General features: G+C 44.4%; 1 protein-coding gene across 1 annotated transcript in view; it reads left to right on the top strand.

The window, feature by feature from the left end:
• Window positions 1-21,398, top strand: part of dhrs11a (dehydrogenase/reductase 11a) — a 32,646-nt gene that overhangs the window by 8,494 nt on the left and 2,754 nt on the right. The window contains exons 2-4 of the mRNA XM_061248573.1: window positions 12,865-13,074; window positions 19,129-19,223; window positions 20,956-21,085. Of these exons, the coding sequence (XP_061104557.1) occupies window positions 12,865-13,074; window positions 19,129-19,223; window positions 20,956-21,085 (435 nt within the window). The remainder of the gene's footprint in view (window positions 1-12,864; window positions 13,075-19,128; window positions 19,224-20,955; window positions 21,086-21,398) is intronic.

Genomic DNA, 21,398 nt, shown 5'->3' on the forward strand with positions numbered 1-21,398 from the left:
GTGAGTAGGGTCAAGTGAAGATGGTTTGGATGTGATTCCGTTTGCTGACTCAAATGTTCCTCCCCTATTATTTGTAAGCCATTTGTAAACCAGAGTTTGTAAGGTCATTGACATTTCAGACCCATCCTGGTGAATTCGCATCAAACAAGAGTTGTTTCAGGAGAACCAGAGATGCACTGTGTAATTTAGCCAGTGTTTGGCAATTATGCTGTTGACAAAGAGTACTGCTTAGCCAGGCTAGTGAAATAATGAAGTTGTTTGCTGTGGCACCATACTGCTGTGTCTTAAGGCTCTACTCGCAGTGAAAGCTCTGAAATGGAAGGTCATGCAGAGTACCGTGGGATTGCCTCTGAAAGATGTTGCTGGAGATCTCCCAGGTAATCATAGTAAGCAGAATATCATGTAGGGTCACGTCCTGATTGCAGTGTCGACTGTCATTTTCCGACACTCAGTTTGTTACCCCTATCTTTAAGAAATGCTGATTACCAAAGTGACTGTTATGGTAATTTAAGTGAAATACTTTCTCAGCTAATTTCTTTACCCATAACTTTTTTTTGTCACACACATTTCCACAGTGTCCTTCACAGTTTGCTGACAGGTTTCCATTTTATAGTTTGTATCTCTCATGTTCAGCATTTAGCATGATGCTATTTCAGCACTCAATGTTCACCTTAACAAAAGTTAAGTGTATATTTTGGGGAAAAAGAAGAAAAAAGTTGTTTTACAATTCAAATCAGGACCCATATACATAGGTTTATGGGAAGATTTCCCAACTGACTTCACAATCAGACTTTAATGTACTCTCAGTTTGTTTAAAGCCCATAAGTTCCAGTATTGAAGATTAAGTCTATTCAGATAACAAATGTAAATATGATCATTGGATAATTGGTCTTGTGTACAGTGGTGGCTGTATGGCAGGCCTCTATGGTTAATTTATTTCATTGCCGGAATCTTCTGCATGCCCCAGCAGCCATAGTCTCAGCCAAATGCTTTCCTACATCACCTGTACCATGATGTCATAAATACCAGCATCTCCACAGTTTTGGATGAACTTAGATTTAGAACCACTTTGCAGGGTCCAATATTTTATTCCTTGGGTGCGAATGGATCCATGACTTCTTTTTGATGGTGGCCTATGATGGTTTATGATGGTTGTAGATTTCATAATGACAGGTAAGGTTAATATTGCTTGGGAGGACACTGTCGCTTGCCAGCTGAGTACTGCTCTGGATTTGTGTGTATGACAGGGGTTAGGAGCAACCCCAGGCAGGAAGCTGCCCAGTCATATCCAGATTTTCTAAAATTGATATGAAAAGGTCAGTGTTTTCACTGATCGGCTTGGACAGCTTGTGTGTGCCCTCACCCACCTCCCTGTCTTACCTGGGGCTGTCATTACTGCTAAATTATTTTCTGACATAAAAATTATGGATTTCCTGCAGGTTGCCAGTACAATGCATTTTTTAAAATTAAATTCTTCATGTGCCTGGACCAGAAGCACTGATTATTTTTACTTTTTGGTCTTCTGCTGCTTTTTTGTTTTTTTGTTTTTCGCACCATTATTCTCTGAGAGAGAGAGAATAGAGAGAGTGTTGTGTGTAAAAATCCCAGGAGATCAACATTTTCTGCAATTCTCAAACCATCTGGCATCAACAATCATACTATGGTCAAAGTCACTTCCCCATTCTGACATTTGGTCTGAAAAACACTGCTTGACCCTGTCTGCATGCTTTTATGCATGTAGTTGCTGCCACATGATTGGTTGATTGAATATGTGCATTAGCAAGCTGGTGTACTGGTGTACCTAATAAAGTGGTACTGAGTACTGGTACTGAGTGTACGTAATTGTAATGTAATGTAATAGAGATTAGGTTTCTGGAATGATTTCTCCAAATTCTAAGTCAGCATTCTCTGTTCTAGAATTATTAACTCTGTTCCATTAAGAACTATTACTGTACATAATTTGTAATCTTACACCATAAAGGGTAAAACAACCTACAGTAAGCAGCACTTCCGCTGAGGAGAGTGAAGATTGACTCAAGCTTTTTAGGCTGTGGGCAGTGTTGGATGCCACACAGACCACGCAGAGTATCTAACGAGCGGACTAATGCCTTCAGGAAGGTTGTGCTGCATCCGGGGTGTTTCATCGTGGGATGTGACTCAATATGCTTGATGCTGCTGCTTCAGAGGGGGTGTAAGAGCTGAGCCCACAGAGCAGTGGGAGAGGAACTAACGGAGGGACCTGCATCATCAAACCATGGACAAAAAAACAAAAACCGGACGTAGACACAGCCCTCCCACCCACAACTTTTGGAAAACATCAAATGGCCCACCCCATTATTAGCATGTTTCATTGGGTTACACTGTTAGTGCCCCGCCCCCCCAACCCACAAAGAAAATAAATTAGCTTCAAGAAAATTTCCTGTTTGTTGTCTCTCTCCCCAAGCAGCCAAAGTTGAAATAAGATCTACCTCCAGGCAACAAGATACGTTTGAGCTCTAATGGGCTCCAAATCACAATGTATCTAGTGTCCTGGAGCAACTCCTAATGCTGGGAACATATTTTTTTTAAAAATACTGTATATATATATATATATATATATATATATAAATGAATGTTTCTAAAGGGTTTACGTGGTAATCCAGGATAATTCCTGCCACAGTCCCTTGCCACAGAAGAAATGGTATAATCCATTAGCTGTAAGAACATTTGGGTAATGGGAATATGTTGTCATCCCTATTATTGAAAATGGCAGGCGTGCTATTTTAACAACAACCGCGGCTGTGCTACCATGCCACTTGGAAACAGATGTCACGTCTGCGACTTTCGAAAGCTGGGGCGGTCGCGCGGGGATTCTGAGCGGAGAGGCGCGTTACTGTACATGTAACCGCCGCTGCTAATGCGTGTGCCTCCCGCTGTTTCCTGCCCGTTGTGTGCGTCTGGCACAACCTTATATTTCACGAGGCCGGACTTGTGTGACTCGGGGGGGAGGCGGGGCACCTGTCGTGTCCCAGCATTCCCGGCGGCCCCTGGGTGCCGACCCTGTGTCGGGCGCTTTGAACGGCGCTGAAATGGATGGGATGCCTCTCCAACACCGCAGCAGTCAGGCATTTAAATAACGTGTTGCGCCAAGTGCAGGTCATTCTGGTCCATTTGGACTGGCTTCAACCCCCCTCCCTGCTATGGGAAACTGGAAGAGCCTGCCTTTGAGAACAGGCCTCTACCACCACCCCCCTGTTCCCAGTCGTAGCGTGTTTTGAGGTTTGCGCCGCACGTGACCGGTGCCGTGCTGCCGGTGGCCCACGGAGAGCCGGGAAGCCCAGATGAGCGTTCCCCGCTTCCCGCTGCTCCGCGGTCGGAGGCCGTCTGTCCTCGGAGCTTTGTTCTGTCCCGAGAGGCAGCGCCAGGCCACGGGGGTCCTAATTATGACATTCCTCCTGCTTGAGATTCACGATAGGAACAGACAGTGTACATGCTACCTATGTGACGTGCTCCTGTTCATTGTTCAGATTTCTTTCTTGTCTTAGCGTGGCCTTGTGTGTTTTTTGTTTTGTTTTGTTTTTGTTGCCCTGGCAAGACTAAAAGACGTGACACGCAAGTTCCTCTCTTGTACCCGTGTATGTAATTATCGATACACCTGTTAACATCCCATTTCCTCTTTCTAAACTTTCTTCATTTAGTTCTTTTAGGTAGAGGCAGTTCACTGTTTTACAGTGACACCAGGTAAGAGCATGTGGCATTATGTTTGACCATTACATATCCAAGAGTTTTTAATGAGATGATGGCCAAATAATAGGAATCACGGTTTGTTTCAGTTCTGAGCTTCATGTTAGGCAGTTGATGTTTTTAAATAAAATACATTTTCTTGGATTGCATGCCACTAGCTAAATTAAATTTTTAGGCTCTCTCAATGTTATTTTTAAAAATAAGCCTCATTTAGGCGGCACGGATGGTGCAGTGGGTAACACTGCCACCTCACAGCAAGGAGGTCCTGGGTTCAAATCCCCGTCGGCCGGGGCCTCTCTGTGCGGAGTTTGCATGTTCTCCCTGTGTCTGCGAGGGTTTCCTCCCACAGTCCAAAGACATGCAGGTTAGGCTGATTGGAGAGTTTAAATTGCCCGTGGGCATGAGTGTGTGAGTGAATGGTGTGTGTGCCCTGTGATGGACTGGCGACCTGTCCAGGGTGTATTCCTGCCTTTCGCTCAATGTATGCTGGGATAGGCTCCAGCCCCCTGTGACCCTGTTCAGGATAAGCAGGTTAGGATAATGAATGGATGAATGAATGAATGAAGCCGCATTTACTAAATGACACAAGCCAAATATTGGCATTGTTTTATTTGGAGAATGGGGAATTTGGGCCAATATTGACTATAAAATAAGATAACTGTAAGATTTCAAAATTGTACACATACGGACAACATCCAGACACATTTTGTAATAAGTATACAATAATTACCATAATTGGATATTTAACTCTTTTAAGAATAGGGTTTTTGTAATGTTTTTTTTTCTTCAAAATTCTTAGTCAATGTTCAGTTGCTTTCAGTTACCAGTTGTGATTGTTTCAGCCACATTACAATGCTCAGCTCAGAACTCTCTAATTACATATTTGTAATCATAACACATAATAGGGTTAAATATCTGCAGTATAGACTCATTCTAAATCAGGTGATATAAATATGTGTGTATGTGTGTGTTTGTGTGTGTGTGATTCTGCTCATAGCCGCAGTGGTGCTACATACACCAGAAAGTCCAAGTAAAAGATTGAGCAACAAAGCCTGTTTTACCGCATTGCTTGCGTTATGATAATAGAAGAAAACATGTACACACAGTGGCTTTCACCAAGTCCCTGTCTGTGTCCACCCATTTCTGACCTGTTTTACAGGCAGTGCAAACAAGTGCTAGAGAGACATTATTTGAATTTGTTGTTAATTTAGCCGAACATGAGCTGTGCAATTAACTTTTTTGGAACTGTGTTTCCCTGCAGTTGCATTCATATTATCCGTTGCTTGAGAAATGAGCCGCTTTGGGACAAAGGTTTGTTAGCCTTTTACTCAATGTGTTGGTGACAAAGAAGACCGGAGTCCTGTGTTTATAGTATACCTTGGAACAAGATCCTGCTTTACTGGTTTCCCGGCTATTGAGCATATCTTCCCAGATTTCATTGTCCTCACTATCATCCTCAGTGTAATAAAACATTTTTACCCAACACATGATTTTTCTAACAACTTAAAACTTTTTGCCTTTTGATATGTACATTTTCAGATTAATAACATACACACAGTATGTTGAACCAGTGAGCATGTCGTGCTAGAGCAACACAACTGCATTTTCCAACAACAGTGACCCATGGGAGGTTAATTACACATAAAGGCTGGAGAGACCCCAGATTCCGGTGTAGTGAAGTTTGTAGAGTTTTCCGTGGATGTCGGTAGATGGTTTTACCATCAGGTCATATCTGTTTACTGGGACCTGATCCCTGTCTGGGGGCTGGGGAGAGAATCCTAGGTGCCCCCCATCCTCCATTGTATACATTTATTTACCCATTGGCTGGTTGCCTTGAATAAACTCATCCATTTTACCTTCAGACAGCTCAAGTTTGATAGGCCACTAATCAGTCTAGTCAAGGCATGCATCTCCTTTGTGACCAAGAGTTAATATTTCACAATATTCAGCAAGCAGGCCCAAAGGCAGGGCATGGGAGATAAGTTAATTGGTATCCCTTTGAAAGATAAAAAGAACTTCCACTGATTACTCACCAGCCAGTCGCCATTGGTGTGTCAGCGTCTGTATGAGCAGGTGAATGAGAAGCTTCAATTGTACAGCGCTTTGAAGGTGCGATATAAATGCCTAACATTTACCATTTGAAGGTAAAGAATGCCTATTAAAATTTTGGTAACACTTTACTTGACCCCCTCGCCCTGAGGTTTAGATGGCACAACACGACTGCATAACAGATGATGTCAGTTGATGTCAAATGACTTAAGACTGTCATACTTTTATCGGTAAATGTTATGACAGATGTTACTGAACTGATTTGCACATTTTGGTCCCATTTCGTTTTTTTAACCATGTTTTTAAAAAGTGTTTTTACTCTGTATCCATTGTTGAAGAGGCTATAACATAGCTGTCACAACACCAGGGTAGAGCACAATTATATGGATAAATATTAGGATTGGATTAACTGTTTGCCTCATTATTCTTCCTTCTAATATAGCATTTGTACTCTGTGAAAAGGAATCTATTTGCTTGTTTAATTGATCACTTAAAGACATACACGAAGAACTAGAAACTACTGCATACATTAAAAACTAATGAGAATAACACAATAAAACAGAAAATTCCCCATTGTCAACATTCCCATCGTGGTCCTCTATTGGCAACATGACCGGGCATGCTCAGTATGCATAGTATTTGATGGAAAGAATACATTGGGCTTGGATAACATACAGTTGTCCTGTATGGTGGATACAATAAGTTTCTTGTTTGGAGAGTGAAATTTTATTTAGCCACTTGTCTGTGGTGAAACTGGGCTAATGTTACTGTAACCCTGTGGCCAATGAGAACAGAGAAGGGTTAAGGTCCTGCTCTGTCCTCAATCCCTTTACCTCCTTATTCAAACTTTCACTCATACATGCTCTCCGTTTGGTCCTTCACCTTGTTCCCTTCTTGTCTTTCTTTACCTCGCTATACCTAATTCTTTCCTATTCACCTAATTACCTCCCATTCTTCCTCTCTCCCTCTCTTTCTCTCTTTCTTTTTTCTTTCCCTCTCAGCTCAGCACTACTGCTCTGGTAATGAGGATAGAAATCCGATGTGACAAGCTGAATTGCGTTGCGCGTTACAGGTGCTTAAGAGAGAAAGGGCAGAACCGAAATAGACCGCTCTCATGAAGGGCCTTTTTAACTGTACTGTTGGATCCTGCGTTGTGTAGCCTGCTTTCAGAAGGCAAGACCAAAACTGTGACCATATTATTGGCCCCCAATTTAGTTCCTCAGTTGTCCTAGATCTGGAGTTTAAGGATAGCATTTCATGAACAGGGTTCCTTAAGATACCCCGCCCATTATTAAATAGCTTAATGTCTTTAGTTTGAGAAAGGGGAACAAAAATGACCATTGATGACATTAATACATCTTTCAATATTCTTGCTTTAGTGGCCAGGGCAGGGTCATATGCAGGGCTGCCTAGCTTACGTAAGAGGCCAGGCTGGATTAGTGTGATCTCTCTCTCTCTCTCTCTCTCTCTCTCTCTCTCTCTCTCTCTCTCTCTCTCTCTCTCTCTCTCTCTCTCTCTCTCTCTCTCTCTCTCTCTCTCTCTCTCTCTCCTCTCTCTCTCTCTCTCTCTCTCTCTCTCTCTCTCTCTCTCTCTCTCTCTCTCTCTCTCTCTCTCTCTCTCTCTCTCTCTCTCTCTCTCTCTCCTCTCCCTCCCCCTTACTGCCACTGGCTGTAAAGATGGAGTGTGTGGCGTAGCCTGCAAGCTGGCCCACTGATTAAGACCCAGACCCAGTCCAAAGTAGAATTTTACTTATATTAGTGCAAAGAAAGTGCGTGTGTGCGTGCCTGCGAGCATGTGTGTGTGCGTGACAGAGAAAGAGTGTGTCCTGTTGAACTGTGACCGATGCCTTCACAGTGGCGCCCCTGTGGGAACGCAAACAGACAGGCCTCGGAGCAAGGGTTCCAGATCGCACGCTGTGTGATTGACGCTCCTCCCCAGCCAAAATTCTGCCCCATAGCCCCCACCCAACCCCAACCCCAACCCTCCATGTCCCCAAAGAAAAAGAAAAAAAGCGGACCAATAACGCTTGGCACCGGGGACCAAGCCAGCCCCCTCCCTCGTTTGAATCTGGTTCACTTTGGAGCCGCCACTCGGGTGGCTGGCAGAACGGCGGGTTCACAGAGGAAGCCGCCATTGTTCAGACTGCGGGACAGAGACCAGCCTGTGCAGTAATGCAGGGGCCAGATGGAGCTCTCGGCCTCTACACGCTGGGTTTTACCATTCACGGCTTTCCAGATTTCAGAATGGGGAATTACACATCGTCCTCTACAATGTAGTGTTTTTAAGCCACTCTACCTTCTGAAACTGGCTGCTTTAATATAATATCTGTACATGCAATTCAGCTGGATCTTGAGTTTTTTTACGTTTTTTTTTCTTTTTTTCTCTTCCGTGTTTCTTGAATGTTGAATGACGTGCATTAAGCTTGTGTTGAGACTCACGCAGTGCAAACAAGTTTAAGTTGCGCTTAAAGCCTGTGTTAAATTGTGTAGATTCAGAGATTAAATGTCCAACAGGCTGGCCGACCTCTTAAATCCCAGATCTTTAATTCAGGTAATGCCCCAGCAGAAGATAATCTCACTAAACTGCTTGGGGGAGATCGTAGCTGTCCCTGATCCAGAAACCCTTGGGTTCTGCCATTCACACTTTTTCTTTAAGGGAATGCTCTCCTTTAAGGGATCACTCATCTTTAAAGACAAACTGAAATCAAAGTTACAATTTTCCTCAATTCTTCATAACCTTATGAACACGTTTGAAAGTATGTTTTTGAATTGTAATACTTGTGTATTTTCTCACCATCCTGAGGGATCCCTCACCTTTTTGGGATTATTCTCCTTTAAGGGGTCTTTCTCCTTTCAGAAATACACTCAGTGAGCACTTCATTAGGCATTTATTAGACTTACTTTTACTGCTGTAGCCTATCCACTTAGAGTTATGATGCATTGTGTGTTCAGAGATGCTTTTCTGCATACTAGCTTTGACCAGTCTGGCCATTCTCCTCTGACGTCTCTCATGAACAAGTTCTGTCTGCAGAACTGCTGCTCACTGGATTTTTTGTTTTTTGCACCTTTCTTTGCAAACTCTAGTGACTAGTGTGAGTGAAAATCCCAGGAGATCAGCAGTTTGAGATCTTTTCCCCCCATTCTGACAGTTGATGTGAACATTAACTGAAGCTCCTGACCCATATCTACATGATTGTATGCATTGCATACATTTGGCTGATTAGATAATTGCATGAATAAGTAAATGTATTAAAGTGTTCGGTGAGTGTATATCTCCTTTAAGGGATTGTTCTTCTTTAAGGGAACGCTCTTGCAGGCACTTGGAGTCAGTCTGCTGTTCTCTGGGTTGTTTTACCTCCCAGCCCTGTGCACCATGTTTGTTGTCTAATGGTGCTGCAGGCCCAAGAACCATTCAAAGGACTGTCTGCGCAGTTCTGGTTCAAGATTATTTTTGCTCTTCACATAACCGCTCACCTCATTTATGTCTGTGTGTGCAGAGGGACTTGAGGCATTGGGATGTCCCAGACATAACTGCCCATTTGTGAGTGGCCAAAGAAGTAAAGAGTGCTACATAGTCCTTGCCCCTCTAGTTTTCTGTCTGAGTGCTTCCCAGACCTAGACATCATGTGACCACTTTGTCTGTGCCCAGGGACATGTCAGATCCCATCAGGTCCAGCAGAGGAGATTCGGAGTGCTGATGCAGTCCTGTCTGAGGCCACAATGCTGAACTCTCTCCTCTCTACGTTCCAGCCATAAGCAAAAAACAGCAAAAGGGCTTTTTGGTTACTGCTGTCCAGACAGTGTTGGTAGTGAAGGACCTACCACCTTTTGAACTTCTGACTTGTGCATTGTTGGTTCGGTTCACATAGCAACTTACCCATACCTTGACTCCTGCCGTATTTGTAATCAAAATCCATGGAAAACTCCAGGCTAACACACTTCCCTCATTAGTATGTGAAATTCATTCCAAGGTGTATTATCTGATATTTGTCATATATTAGCTAGGATTCTTCCCGTTGTTTCCCAATGTTTTATTTTCCTACGTTGCCCAGAACTGCGTTCGTCAGCACGCTTTGCAATAAGGGGCGCAGCGTACACAACCTGCTATAACATTACATTAGCATTACATAACATTAATGTTAACATTAGCTAGCTAGCTGCTAGTACTTAACTAAAAGACTAAAAGCAAAGTGGCCATATTCCTAATTCCCTACAAAGCCATGCTGGACTATTGAAGCTGCTAATACAGCAGAGATTGGTTTATCCTCTTGATGAATGATTGATTTATCTTCGTAGGAGTATTGCAGAAAGTTGATTGGCGGAGATTCAAGGCAAAACCCCTGACCTGTCCTTAATTGGCTGAAATGAATATCTGATACAGTTGGTGCTGCAGAAAGATGAAGACAAACTCACCTATAAAACTCTGTTGTGTCTGATGTGGGAAATAGGAGCTGGTTTGCATTGTACATCTCCAAAAAGTAAATTCTAACAAAGTCAAAGTGTTTTAGGCTGGACTTTTCCTTTAAGTGAATACATAAGATGCACTTACCCAGGTGATTCTCACAGTTTGGCATCTACAGAGCGAAGGCTTACATGAAGCTAATGTTATTACAGTGTCTCTGTCTGCCTCTCAATTTCAAATTAGCGGTGGTCAGGTTGAGAACTGGAGGTACGCTTGACTAAGACTGCGGAGAACCTCTGGAGCCGGCTGTTTGATCCAGGTACTAGGAGGCTAGTATATCTCTAATTCGATAATGCGCACTTAAAGGCGGTGTGCTGTGCTGTGAAAGGGAAGTCTACATGTCTGATCATGTCACCCAAGTACTGCTTTCCCTCGCTCCTAATTCTGCACATTTCTCAGTCAGTTTCAGCTTGTCAGCTTCAGCACATTCAGAAACGTCGGCAAATGATCCAATGCAAAGAATACTCAAGTCACGTTTAGTAATTTTACGTCACTGAGAAATGGTCTACCATGTGGCCATTGACTGGAGATTGTGGTGGTTTGAGATCTGCCTCTAGACTAATCCTTAAAGATGTACAGTAGAGGCCAATTCTTCAGAACTTCTGTACAGTCAGTTTAATAGTGTACAACACAATGTTTTTGCTTCGTCAGTGGAAGAAATATACAGGTAATCTAATATGTATAATCTCTCCTGTGAAGGAACTGGTGTCTCGCTTGATACCAGACAGACCAGAGATGAAAAAGGTGTAATTTAGCTTTGATTGCAGTGAGCATTCGTCATCAGATTTGACCTGGTCTGACCCCACGCCACAGCAGGCCGAATGTAGTGAGAGAATACACTTTTCAACGACATTCCTGCATTTTACTCCAACATTTCTAACCCCACAAATCCCTTACTTGCTATCTTGATTTCTTATTTTTTTTTGAGAATGGAAAATGGACGGAGGATGGGTTACTTTGTTTGTAGTACAAGCCTTGTTCACACAACACGTTCTATTTCTGGTATGTAGTGCTCAAATTACATTCAGGTATGTTATCCCTTTACAAGCTGTTCTTTTTTGATTTCAGCAACTTTACATAAACAGCAGGCATACGTGCAACAGTACCGGTCACAAAGCCTGCATATCCTTTTCCCTTTTAAGAAATATAAATGTAATAACAAACCACTCTCAATTCTGCATCTTCAATTAATTACAATTTTTACTTCAAAAGTTTGATTTGTTGTGTTTTTATTACATAATTTATATTTTTGACCTATAGGTTGACTTGATGGGGGAGTAGTGCAATTTTGTTACTGTGAACCTGACTAATTAACACGTGCAAGTACTTAATACATATATTGTAATTATCTCTCAAGTATATATGCTTAATATACAATGTAAAACATTAACTGAGTAAATATAATAATAGTCTTAGTAATGGATAGATAAGTATTGGGACATAGTTATAAATTATAAGAGAACTTTGAAGAGAAATGTATTGGTTTTTAAAAAGGTGCACCATATTGAAATAGAAAATGTCAGCACTTGCTTGTTTTCATACTTTTGTTAAGGTATAGGTTGTGTAGGGTTTTACGCTGGCTTTGAGAACCAGAATTCACAGTACACTTCTTGGAGTTATCACTGAATTATAATACTGCAGAGAGTCCTAATGTCTGGAAGATAGGGCTGAGCACATTGTGCTGTGAGTCACCTTCACCTACGTGACTAAGTGTCTGTGCCTCTCTGTTCTGACCTGTGTGCTGAGGAGAGCTGATACAAGCTGCACTATGGCCTTTGGCTCTTTTGTTTTTGAGACTCCCCCGCCTAGTTTATAGGCTGATTTGTGATAGCACTTTGCCTAATTAAACACGGCCTTCTCATCAAGGCTGCCATAAAAAGTGATGTTGCCCAAGCCCATGGTCGAGTGTTTGTCCAGCACAGCTCAAGACCTGTTTGTTTCTCATGGTTGGCATGATTATATGGGGGAGGCATGTGCGTTTTGAAACGGATCAATGTTCCTGTATCAGTATTGGGCATATGCGTTCCTAGTAATAAAGATCTATCAGAATAAATTGGCCATCTGTAGACATCTGTTGCTAAATGGAAAGCTTATGATTTGGCTCCAGCCATTCATTTGAATGTTGCAGTCCTGCTCCCATTGTGGTTACGGCTGAAATAGCCAGCACCTCTTTCTCTGCTAATTACTCGGCAGTAAAAGCCAATTAATCTTGTGCAACTGGTTCTAATTAGATGATGCAGGAGTGGCTGCCAGATGAGCTTAAAAACAAGCTGAAACGAAAGTTGGAGCTTTGTGATATGACATATACGAGAGTGAAACTGATCTTTCTGGGGAATGTTTTGAATGGGACGCAATTTCAGTAATGTCAAATGAGGATGCGTGCCACTGTGGAAAGGATACAGATTGGAGGGGAACGGAAAATTGACTAATATTTGATCAACATGACGTCAAATCTCTTAATCTCGTTTTCAAGGAAGTGGATAGAAAAAAGCTTTGGTATGAAAATACACAAATATTACAATTTAATATTTTAAAATATATCTACTTTAAGAATTGTTCGTATGAAGAATTGAGGAAAAATAATTGTTATTTCTGTTGTCTGTAACTGTTTTTCCCCCTGCTGTGTTTCAGAAGCTTGCGGCCGAATGCCAGAGTGCTGGATACAGCGGCACCCTGATCCCGTACAAGTGCGACCTGTCCAACGAGGAGGAGATCCTCTCCATGTTCTCGGCCATCAGGACGCTGCACCAGGGCGTGGACGTGTGCATCAACAACGCCGGCCTGGCCCACGCCGAGTCCCTGCTGGCCGGCCGGACAGACGGCTGGAGGAACATGATTGAAGTGAGCTCCTCCCCCCCTCTCAGCCCCAGCACAAAGACCACCTTGCAACACATGATCCATCCCCCAGCACAAACTCCACCCCCACCACACAAGCTCCACCCCCCAGCACAAACCCCTCTCCCACCACACAAGCTCCACCCCCCAGCACAAACCCCTCTCCCACCACACAAGCTCCACCCCACAGCACAAACCCCTCTCCCACCACACAAGCTCCACCCCACAGCACAAACCCCTCTCCCACCACACAAGCTCCACCCCCCAGCACAAACCCCTCTCCCACCACACAAGCTCCACCCCCCAGCACAAACCCCTCTCCCACCACACAAGCTCCACCCCACAGCACAAACCCCTCTCCCACCACACAAGCTCCACCCCCCAGCACAAACTTCTCTCCCACCACACAAGCTCCACCCCACAGCACAAACCCCTCTCCCACCACACAAGCTCCACCCCCCAGCACAAACTCCTCTCCCACCACACAAGCTCCACCCCAGCACAAACTCCACCCCCACCACACAAGCTCCACCCCAGCACAAACTCCACCCCCGCCACACAAGCTCCACCCCCAGCACAAACTCCACCCCGACCACACAAGCTCCACCCCCAGCACAAACTCCACCCCCACCACACAAGCTCCACCCCCAGCACAAACCCCACCCCCACCACACAAGCTCCACCCCACCACACAAGCTCCACCCCCAGCACAAACTCCACCCCACCACACAAGCTCCACCCCAGCACAAACTCCACCCCCACCACACTAGCTCCACCCCCAGCACAAACTCCACCCCACCACACAAGCTCCACCCCAGCACAAACCCCACCCCCACCACACTAGCTCCACCCCCAGCACAAACTCCACCCCCACCATGCAAGCTCCACCCCCAGCACAAACTCCACCCCCACCAGACAAGCTCCACTCCACCAGACAAGCTCCACCCCACCAGACAAGCTCCACCCCACCACACAAGCTCCACCCCCCAGCACAAACTCCACCCCCACCACACAAGCTTCACTCTCAGCACAAACCCCTCTCCCACCACACAAGCCCCACCCCCAGCACAAACCCCACCCCTCCACACAAGCTCCACCCCCAGCACAAACTCCACCCCCACCACTTAAACTCCACCCTGCAACACAATCCCCACCCCCAGAACAAACACCACCCCCACTGTACAAGCTCTACTCCCCAGAACAAACTCCACCCCCCAGAACAAACTCCACCCCACAGCACAAACTCCACCCCAGAGTGAGAAAGGCGCACCCATCCCACGCTTTTCAACGCTTTTCAACTTGACTGTAGTGTTAAAAAGATGATAGCCTTTGCAGATGAAGCAATGTTTTCCTCTTCAATTTCCCATCCGTCCCCCATGATCTCTCAGACGTGCAAATCAAAATCAGATATGCACCCGAAAATCCTCCAGACTGGCTGTCTGCATGCTAGTGTCTGATATTTTAGGCAGTATCTAGGACATTGGTGCAGGTCGGACAAGATAAAGGAATTACAGTAGAAGGTATTAAAAGGACCAATATCTTCAGCCTCTTAGTTTAGGCAGCTGGAAACCGACACAGGAGCACCACCCAGTTTTACTGCTGTTGGCAAATCTTCCCCTCCTGCAGTCGAATAATATCGCCATTTCCGCATGGCCTCCAGGAGTAACACGTATGTAAGGATACTTCATCCTCAAAAGCCCCCAAAACCTGCTGAGAGACAATGTAAAGTCAATGGTACAATTGCGGTCAAAGTCAATCATTTTTCACACAAGAAAATGTAGTCGATATCCGTATTTTTTTTGTCGTCTAATGCCGCTCCATATGCTGATTTTATTGTGTTATTGAAGTTATTGTGTTATTAGGACAGTACAGCAATGTGGAGGAGCCGCTTCAGCTTCCCTACTGCACAGTCTCTGGCTCAATTATACAACATGGCGGCGCCGGTAAACTTGACTTCCTGGTCTTCAAACGGCTTTCCACAGGCCCATGGATAGTCAGTGGGTGACAGAACAGGCACTTGTTCCATATTTTTCTACAGTCTATGGGCCGGACTCACTCATGCGATAACCCCGCCTGCATGTTCTGTAGCACGGCAAGGGCAGAGGATGAGGATTAGAGCACCCCCCGCCCAACGGCCTTTGGCTCTCCCCCACCCCCCCGCTTTCCCATCTGCCACTGCTCCGGTGAGCGTGGGCGTCAGAGTGCTCCTCGCACCCGGTGTCCACCGTAAAGCCCTGCCCCCCCGGGGAGCTGCGGAACCTGCCGTCCTCCCCCAGCTGCGACACCCACTGGACACCGCCGCCCTTTAAGCGGCTCGACTTCACGGGCCGTGACTGTTATTGTTCTTCACACGTTGTTCACACGTCGACACTGCTCCAGGCAGAGGAGCGGATGTCTGAACACAATGGTGGCGAGAGAGCAAAAGGAACGGACGGTCCCGACTGGCCAAGGTCAGGAAGCCTTCAGAAGAAGGGCTGCCGATGGAAGGAAGCTGGGATATCTCAGTGTAAAATCTTACAGCGACTTCACACTGCAAAACAAACGCCTGTCTTCAGGGCTTTGGTCTTCCAGATGTCAGTATCTTTCTTTTTTCTCTCGAATATTAGCTTGTTTTAAGTTACTGTTTGCTTGACAAGTGAAGTTTTCTTACCACATTTCTCAAAATAAGTCAAACTATCTCACCTCATTGGCAGTATTTTTTGTCTTGTTTAGCAGAAATACTCCGGTACACATTTTACTTAAAATACTTGAATAATATCATCTTTCTCATTTTTGTTGTGGGAGCCAAATTATTTTTGTGACTGGTTGCCTTGACTGATTGACTGGTTTTCCTAGAAAATATCCCCTAATTTAAAGCTATTTAACTGAATCTGAATCAGAATCTGGAGAATGTTTGAATCTGCTTTTATCATTTTACTATTTAATTTTCTTCCTCATTTTAGGGCAGTTTTATTTCTTTTACCTCGTCCAGTATATTTGAGTAACACTCCTCACCCAGAACAGATGCTTCAAAAGAACTCGGTATTGGCAAGTAACACCATTATAAATCAGATCAGAGAAGCTAAGGTACTGAGGTGCATGAATGTGAAGTTTTTCTTTCTTTCTGTGAGATGGATGGATCCAGTGAGTGCCACAGGTGCACGATTCCACACACAACATGCATACACATATGAACCCAGCTACACACTAACCTGCTTCAGCAAAGTGTAATGTTCTTGGTGATTAAAAAAGAATCCCTCCCCACCTATCCCATGGCTTGCCTTAGCAACCCAACCTCTAGCTCATTATAAAAGCGCATATGGAGAGATGCAGAGCTAATTAGGAGGTTAGTGCTCCATATATACACTCAGTGAGCACTTTATTAGGTATTCATTAGACTTTTAGATTTAAGTCTTCTACTGCTGTAGCATATCCACTTTTGATGTGCTGTGTGTTCAGAGATGCTCTGCTGCATACCACTGTTGTAATGTGTGGCTATTTCCGTTACTGTCACCCTCCTGTCAGGTTCGACCAGTCTGGCCAGTCTCCTCTGACAGAACTGCTGCTCACTGGATGTTTTTTGTTTTTCGCACCATTCTCAGCAAACTCTAGAGACTGTTGTGCGTGGAAATGCTAAGACATCTGCAGTTTTGGAGATACTCAATCCACCCTGTCTGGCACCAACAATCATTCCAAGTACCAATGTCACATTTATTCCCCATTCTGACATTTGGTCTGAAAACCAGCTACAGCTCTTGACCACATCTACATGCTTTTATACATTTAGCTGCTGCCACATGATTAGCTGATTAAATATTTGCATTAACAAGCTGGTGTACGTAATAAAGTGAAAACTGAGTGTATACGGTGTCAAACCTTCTGGAAACTTGGCACCAGTCCCACATTCCTACTTTTTCTAAAATCCACAGAAATATTTAAATGAAAAGTTTGAATTTTTTGTACATTTTCAAAATTACAAATATGTAGTGTACGGACTGTGAGAAATAGCACCTGTAAAGACCTGTCCCGAGAGTTGGAGGGCTGATTCAGAATCAGCTTTCCTTTGTCCAAATTCTAACCTTATTCATTATGAGCTAAAAGGCTAAACTGATCCCAGATCAGCATGTCTACTCTGACACACTGTGAATATGAGCCCTGGTGCAGCCCTGGGGAATGAGCTCCTACTTGCCTACCTTGGAGAGAGGGAGTGAGACACACACACACACAGAGCAAGCTGCTTCATTGGCTATGAGAGGGGGCCTGGCTCCTCACAGAAGAGCACTTGTACGGCCTTCCTTGTTTGTCGTCCAGAGGCTGTGTGTGATTCATTGAGCTTGTGCCATTCAGGTCCTCAAATGAGCCGTTGATGGGCTCAAAAGCACATCACCTTGGCGCTGCGTTGCTTCTGCCCATCCATCTGTTGCCATGGCGTCCAAGACAAATGTGTACCGGAGTATTTTTAGCAGGCCTAATCTGCATACTGACCTTGTTTTTCCTCTTGTTACGCTAGTTTGGCATTAACCCGGCGTCTCGTGATTGTTCGTCGCACCTCCGGGGCAGTAGTGGTGGAGGTGACGGTCTGTGATTTGTAGCTCCGTGTTTTCCCTCTTGCTCCATTGTTATTAATGGCTGTAGCAGATTAAAATGAGGGAAGCGGGAGTTCACCAAGGCTTACCTCTCGCACCCTGCGCTGCGGCTGTATTTTTGTAGTTCTTAAGTTTTTTTCTGAAGCACTTCCTGTATTAGCCTTCCTGGTTGAGCGTATTGATACGTTCCTGTTATTGTGTTTTTTTCCTCTCTCATTGTTGGCCTGTCCTTTGGCATTGTTATGCACTCGGGTGTCAGTTCACATCCTGGGACACAGACAGCTGTGAACGGCTGAGGCGCAGGGTAGCGATCCTGGGCAGCTTGTAGTCTAGTGGCTAAGTTACATGCCTGGGACCCGGAAGGTTGGTGGTTCAAGCCCCGCTGTAGCCACACTAAAATCTGCACAGTTGTTGTCTCGAGCAGGGACCTTAACCCCACATTACTCCAGGTGGGATTATCCCCTGCTTAGTCTAATTAACTGTAAATCACTCTGGATGAATCACAGCTAAATAACAAATTATAGTTATAAATGGGCGCCTACAATGTTGGGCACAGCCCTACCAAAACCGGGAGGCTCTTACCGCAGACAAAAAGGACTGCTAGAAAGCCTAATACACTCACATTTTACAGCTTTTACAGCTCATCTAGTCTCAGACAAAGGGGGTTTGATTCTGTTTTGCAGAATAAAAATCTTCTTCTGGGATGAAACGATAGTATTCATTATTTGTGTGTAATTGTATTTATGCATATTTTTGTTTCTTCTGCTGCATAAGCCTGTTGAAATGTCTTTGTTGTTGCTGTTGGAACTAGCCGACAAGGGCTCTTTAATTACACAACATACTCTTGAGCAAAGAAATAGGCTGATCCATTCAGAAAGAAGAAAACCCCTTTTAGGACAAGGTGCATGTATTGAGGATTTCTCTTTGTCAGGTATCTGTAGTGTACGCCGTCGTCTGTTACGAGGATGCACGTTGAAATTAAGTGTCTGTCGTACCAGATCTCAGCTCCACAGCGATCGGCCCATCTACTGGGAGGCGGAGGGTGCCAGGGCTCATTAGCCTGGAAGCTTAGGAAAAGGCAGCCATGGCGGCTCCAGGAAAGCGCCGCATGGGAGAGTGGTTTCAGAGCCCAGCAGGGGAGGAGGACACCCTCTAATGGGGTTGGGGAATTGTTTCTCTTGCTGTTGAACATGCAGCACCGCACACACCCAAGGGCAAATGCTGTTCCAAGGCTGTGAGTGGCAAGCACTCACTGAATTCAGTTTTGGTCTTTGAAAAGCAATATAATATATTCATACTCGGGTTTTCCTTCTCTTTTCTTTTTTTAAATTCGGCTTCTATGGGAAACAGCAGGCTTGGAAACTACAGTACAATGATAAATGGATTATGGGTCAACGGTTACTCTGGGTTACTTTTCATTATTTTTTGAGGTGTCATGTTTAGCTGGGCCGTGACTATGTGAGGCCTGTCGACCTTTGTGCCTTTGTCTCCACAGGTGAATGTCCTGGCGTTGTCTATCTGTACGCGCGAGGCCTACCAGTCGATGAAGGAGCGGCATGTAGACGACGGACATATTATCAACATAAACAGGTACGGTGCCATTCTCACACAGTGCCACTGTTTTTAGTGAGGTTTCCATCCAACAGGTTTTTATCGCAAAACAGTTATTACACTGTGGTGGAAAAGCTGCCACTCTTTATTATGTAATTATGTAATTCCCTATAACAAGGAATGTCAGTGTGTAATTCCTAGTTGTAACCATAATCTTGGAGCGTCTTCCGAATATTCACATAACAGTACCTGATGGAAACACACTGTGATTCACATTTTCTTTTGCCGACTTTTTGGAAAGTTGCTTGATATTTGCGAAACATTTGGATGGAAACTTTTGAGAGCTTGTCCAAGTCCATGGAGACTACACCATCAGACTGACATCCTATATCCAATTATCTGTTTATTTTGTGTCTTCCCTCCATTTTGAAAGGAGGGAAGACACTGATTGGATGGCCGGAAAAGCATGGCAAGACAAAAGTTTGTACCAGAAATACACTCATCTACAACTGATTAGGCCTGCTCCTATGCAAGACAGACAGATTACAGCAGGGCTGTCCATTCCTGTTCCTGGAGATCTACCATCTTGTAGGTTTTCATTTCAACCCTAATTTGGTACACCTGATTATACGAATTAGCAGCTGAATGACATCTCTTGATGTTGAATGATGGGTGCTTTGTTAGGGTTGGAGTGCAAAACCTACAGGACGGATTACAGTGAATCAGGAACACAATCAGGCATTTGTGTCTGATTGATGCACATCACTCCCAATCCATCGTTCAGCTGCTAAGCTTCAACGTGTTAACTGTGTGTGGTCCTGAATATTAAATATGTGTATGAATAAAAGTCTTTGTTTCAGTCTTTCCAATGTGCCACGGGCATATCAGATGGGAGTATGTAATTTGTCTAAATTGTGTTTGCTCTCCTCTCATTTCTGACCTGACAACCATGTTACTTGTATTCAGCATGGATGTTCAAATGTTGATTTAGTTACGACATATTCTGAAGCCCAATAAATGTAAATGGATGAAGCCCATGTCAGAAAACATCTGTGAATATTTATTTTCCATCTCCATGTCTCAGCAGGTGCTTGTCATTAAAAACTGTTTAGAAATGTCTGTGGTCAGGAACAGTCATGTTTTCTGGAAATTCACGTATTCCTCCCCTCTCTGAACATGGGTCAAATACGTAATTGTTTTGGATTCAGCTTGTCTGTCTGGTGCATGATGAAATACTTTGAGAAAGTGCAGAACCTGCCTTCTTGTCCTCATGGTTGGCTCAACTTTACCAGGCAAGAGCAATCGAGCACAGAAAAGTATTTGAATCCAAAACAATTACATTAGGGGTGTTATAAAAAATCTTAAATTGCAGAATTGTATCATAAAATATTAGCAATTCACATCATGGACCCAAGTTTTGAATCACAATTCATTCAGGTAGGAGTATCATGGCGAGTTTCGGCTATAAACAGTTTGTGAATGCATGTTACAAATAAAGACCACTGTTATTACAGCATTGTGTTATTTATTATTTTCCCACTTTAATAGTATCGCAATACCAATGGTATTGTGAGCTTCGTATTGGGGTACGAATTGTATCGTGAGTTGAGCCTGTTGCTACATTCCTCAATTATGTATCTGGCCCAGGTCTGTCTCTGAACGAGATGGGACTGAGATGGAAATGGCAGGGCTCATTTGGTACACAGTCTCAGCACGGGTGCAGAGTTTCCCCCGAGGGTCTGATCACCTCCGCCCCACTCTCCTTCTGCAGCATGGGTGGACACAGGGTGGTGCCCAGCGCTGACGAGCACTTCTACTGTGCCACCAAATACGCCGTGACCGCATTGACCGAGGGACTTCGGCACGAGCTGCGGGAAGCCAAGAGCCACATACGCGCTACGGTAAGAGCTTTTACACCAATCTTTTTACGCCAAGTCACACACACCATAGTAAGTGCTTCTACACACCAACCTGAGCCACATACACCACAGTAAGAGCTCCTACACACCAAGCTGAGTCACACACACCACAGTAAGAGCTTCTACACCAACCTGAGTCACACACCACAGTAAGAGCTTCTACACACCAACCTGAGTCACACACCACAGTAAGAGCTTCTACACCAACCTGAGTCACACACACCACAGTAAGAGCTTCTACACCAACCTGAGTCACACACCACAGTAAGAGCTTCTACACCAACCTGAGTCACAC

Source organism: Conger conger, chromosome 7 (assembly GCF_963514075.1).
Source record: "Conger conger chromosome 7, fConCon1.1, whole genome shotgun sequence".
NCBI classification, from domain to species: domain Eukaryota; kingdom Metazoa; phylum Chordata; class Actinopteri; order Anguilliformes; family Congridae; genus Conger; species Conger conger.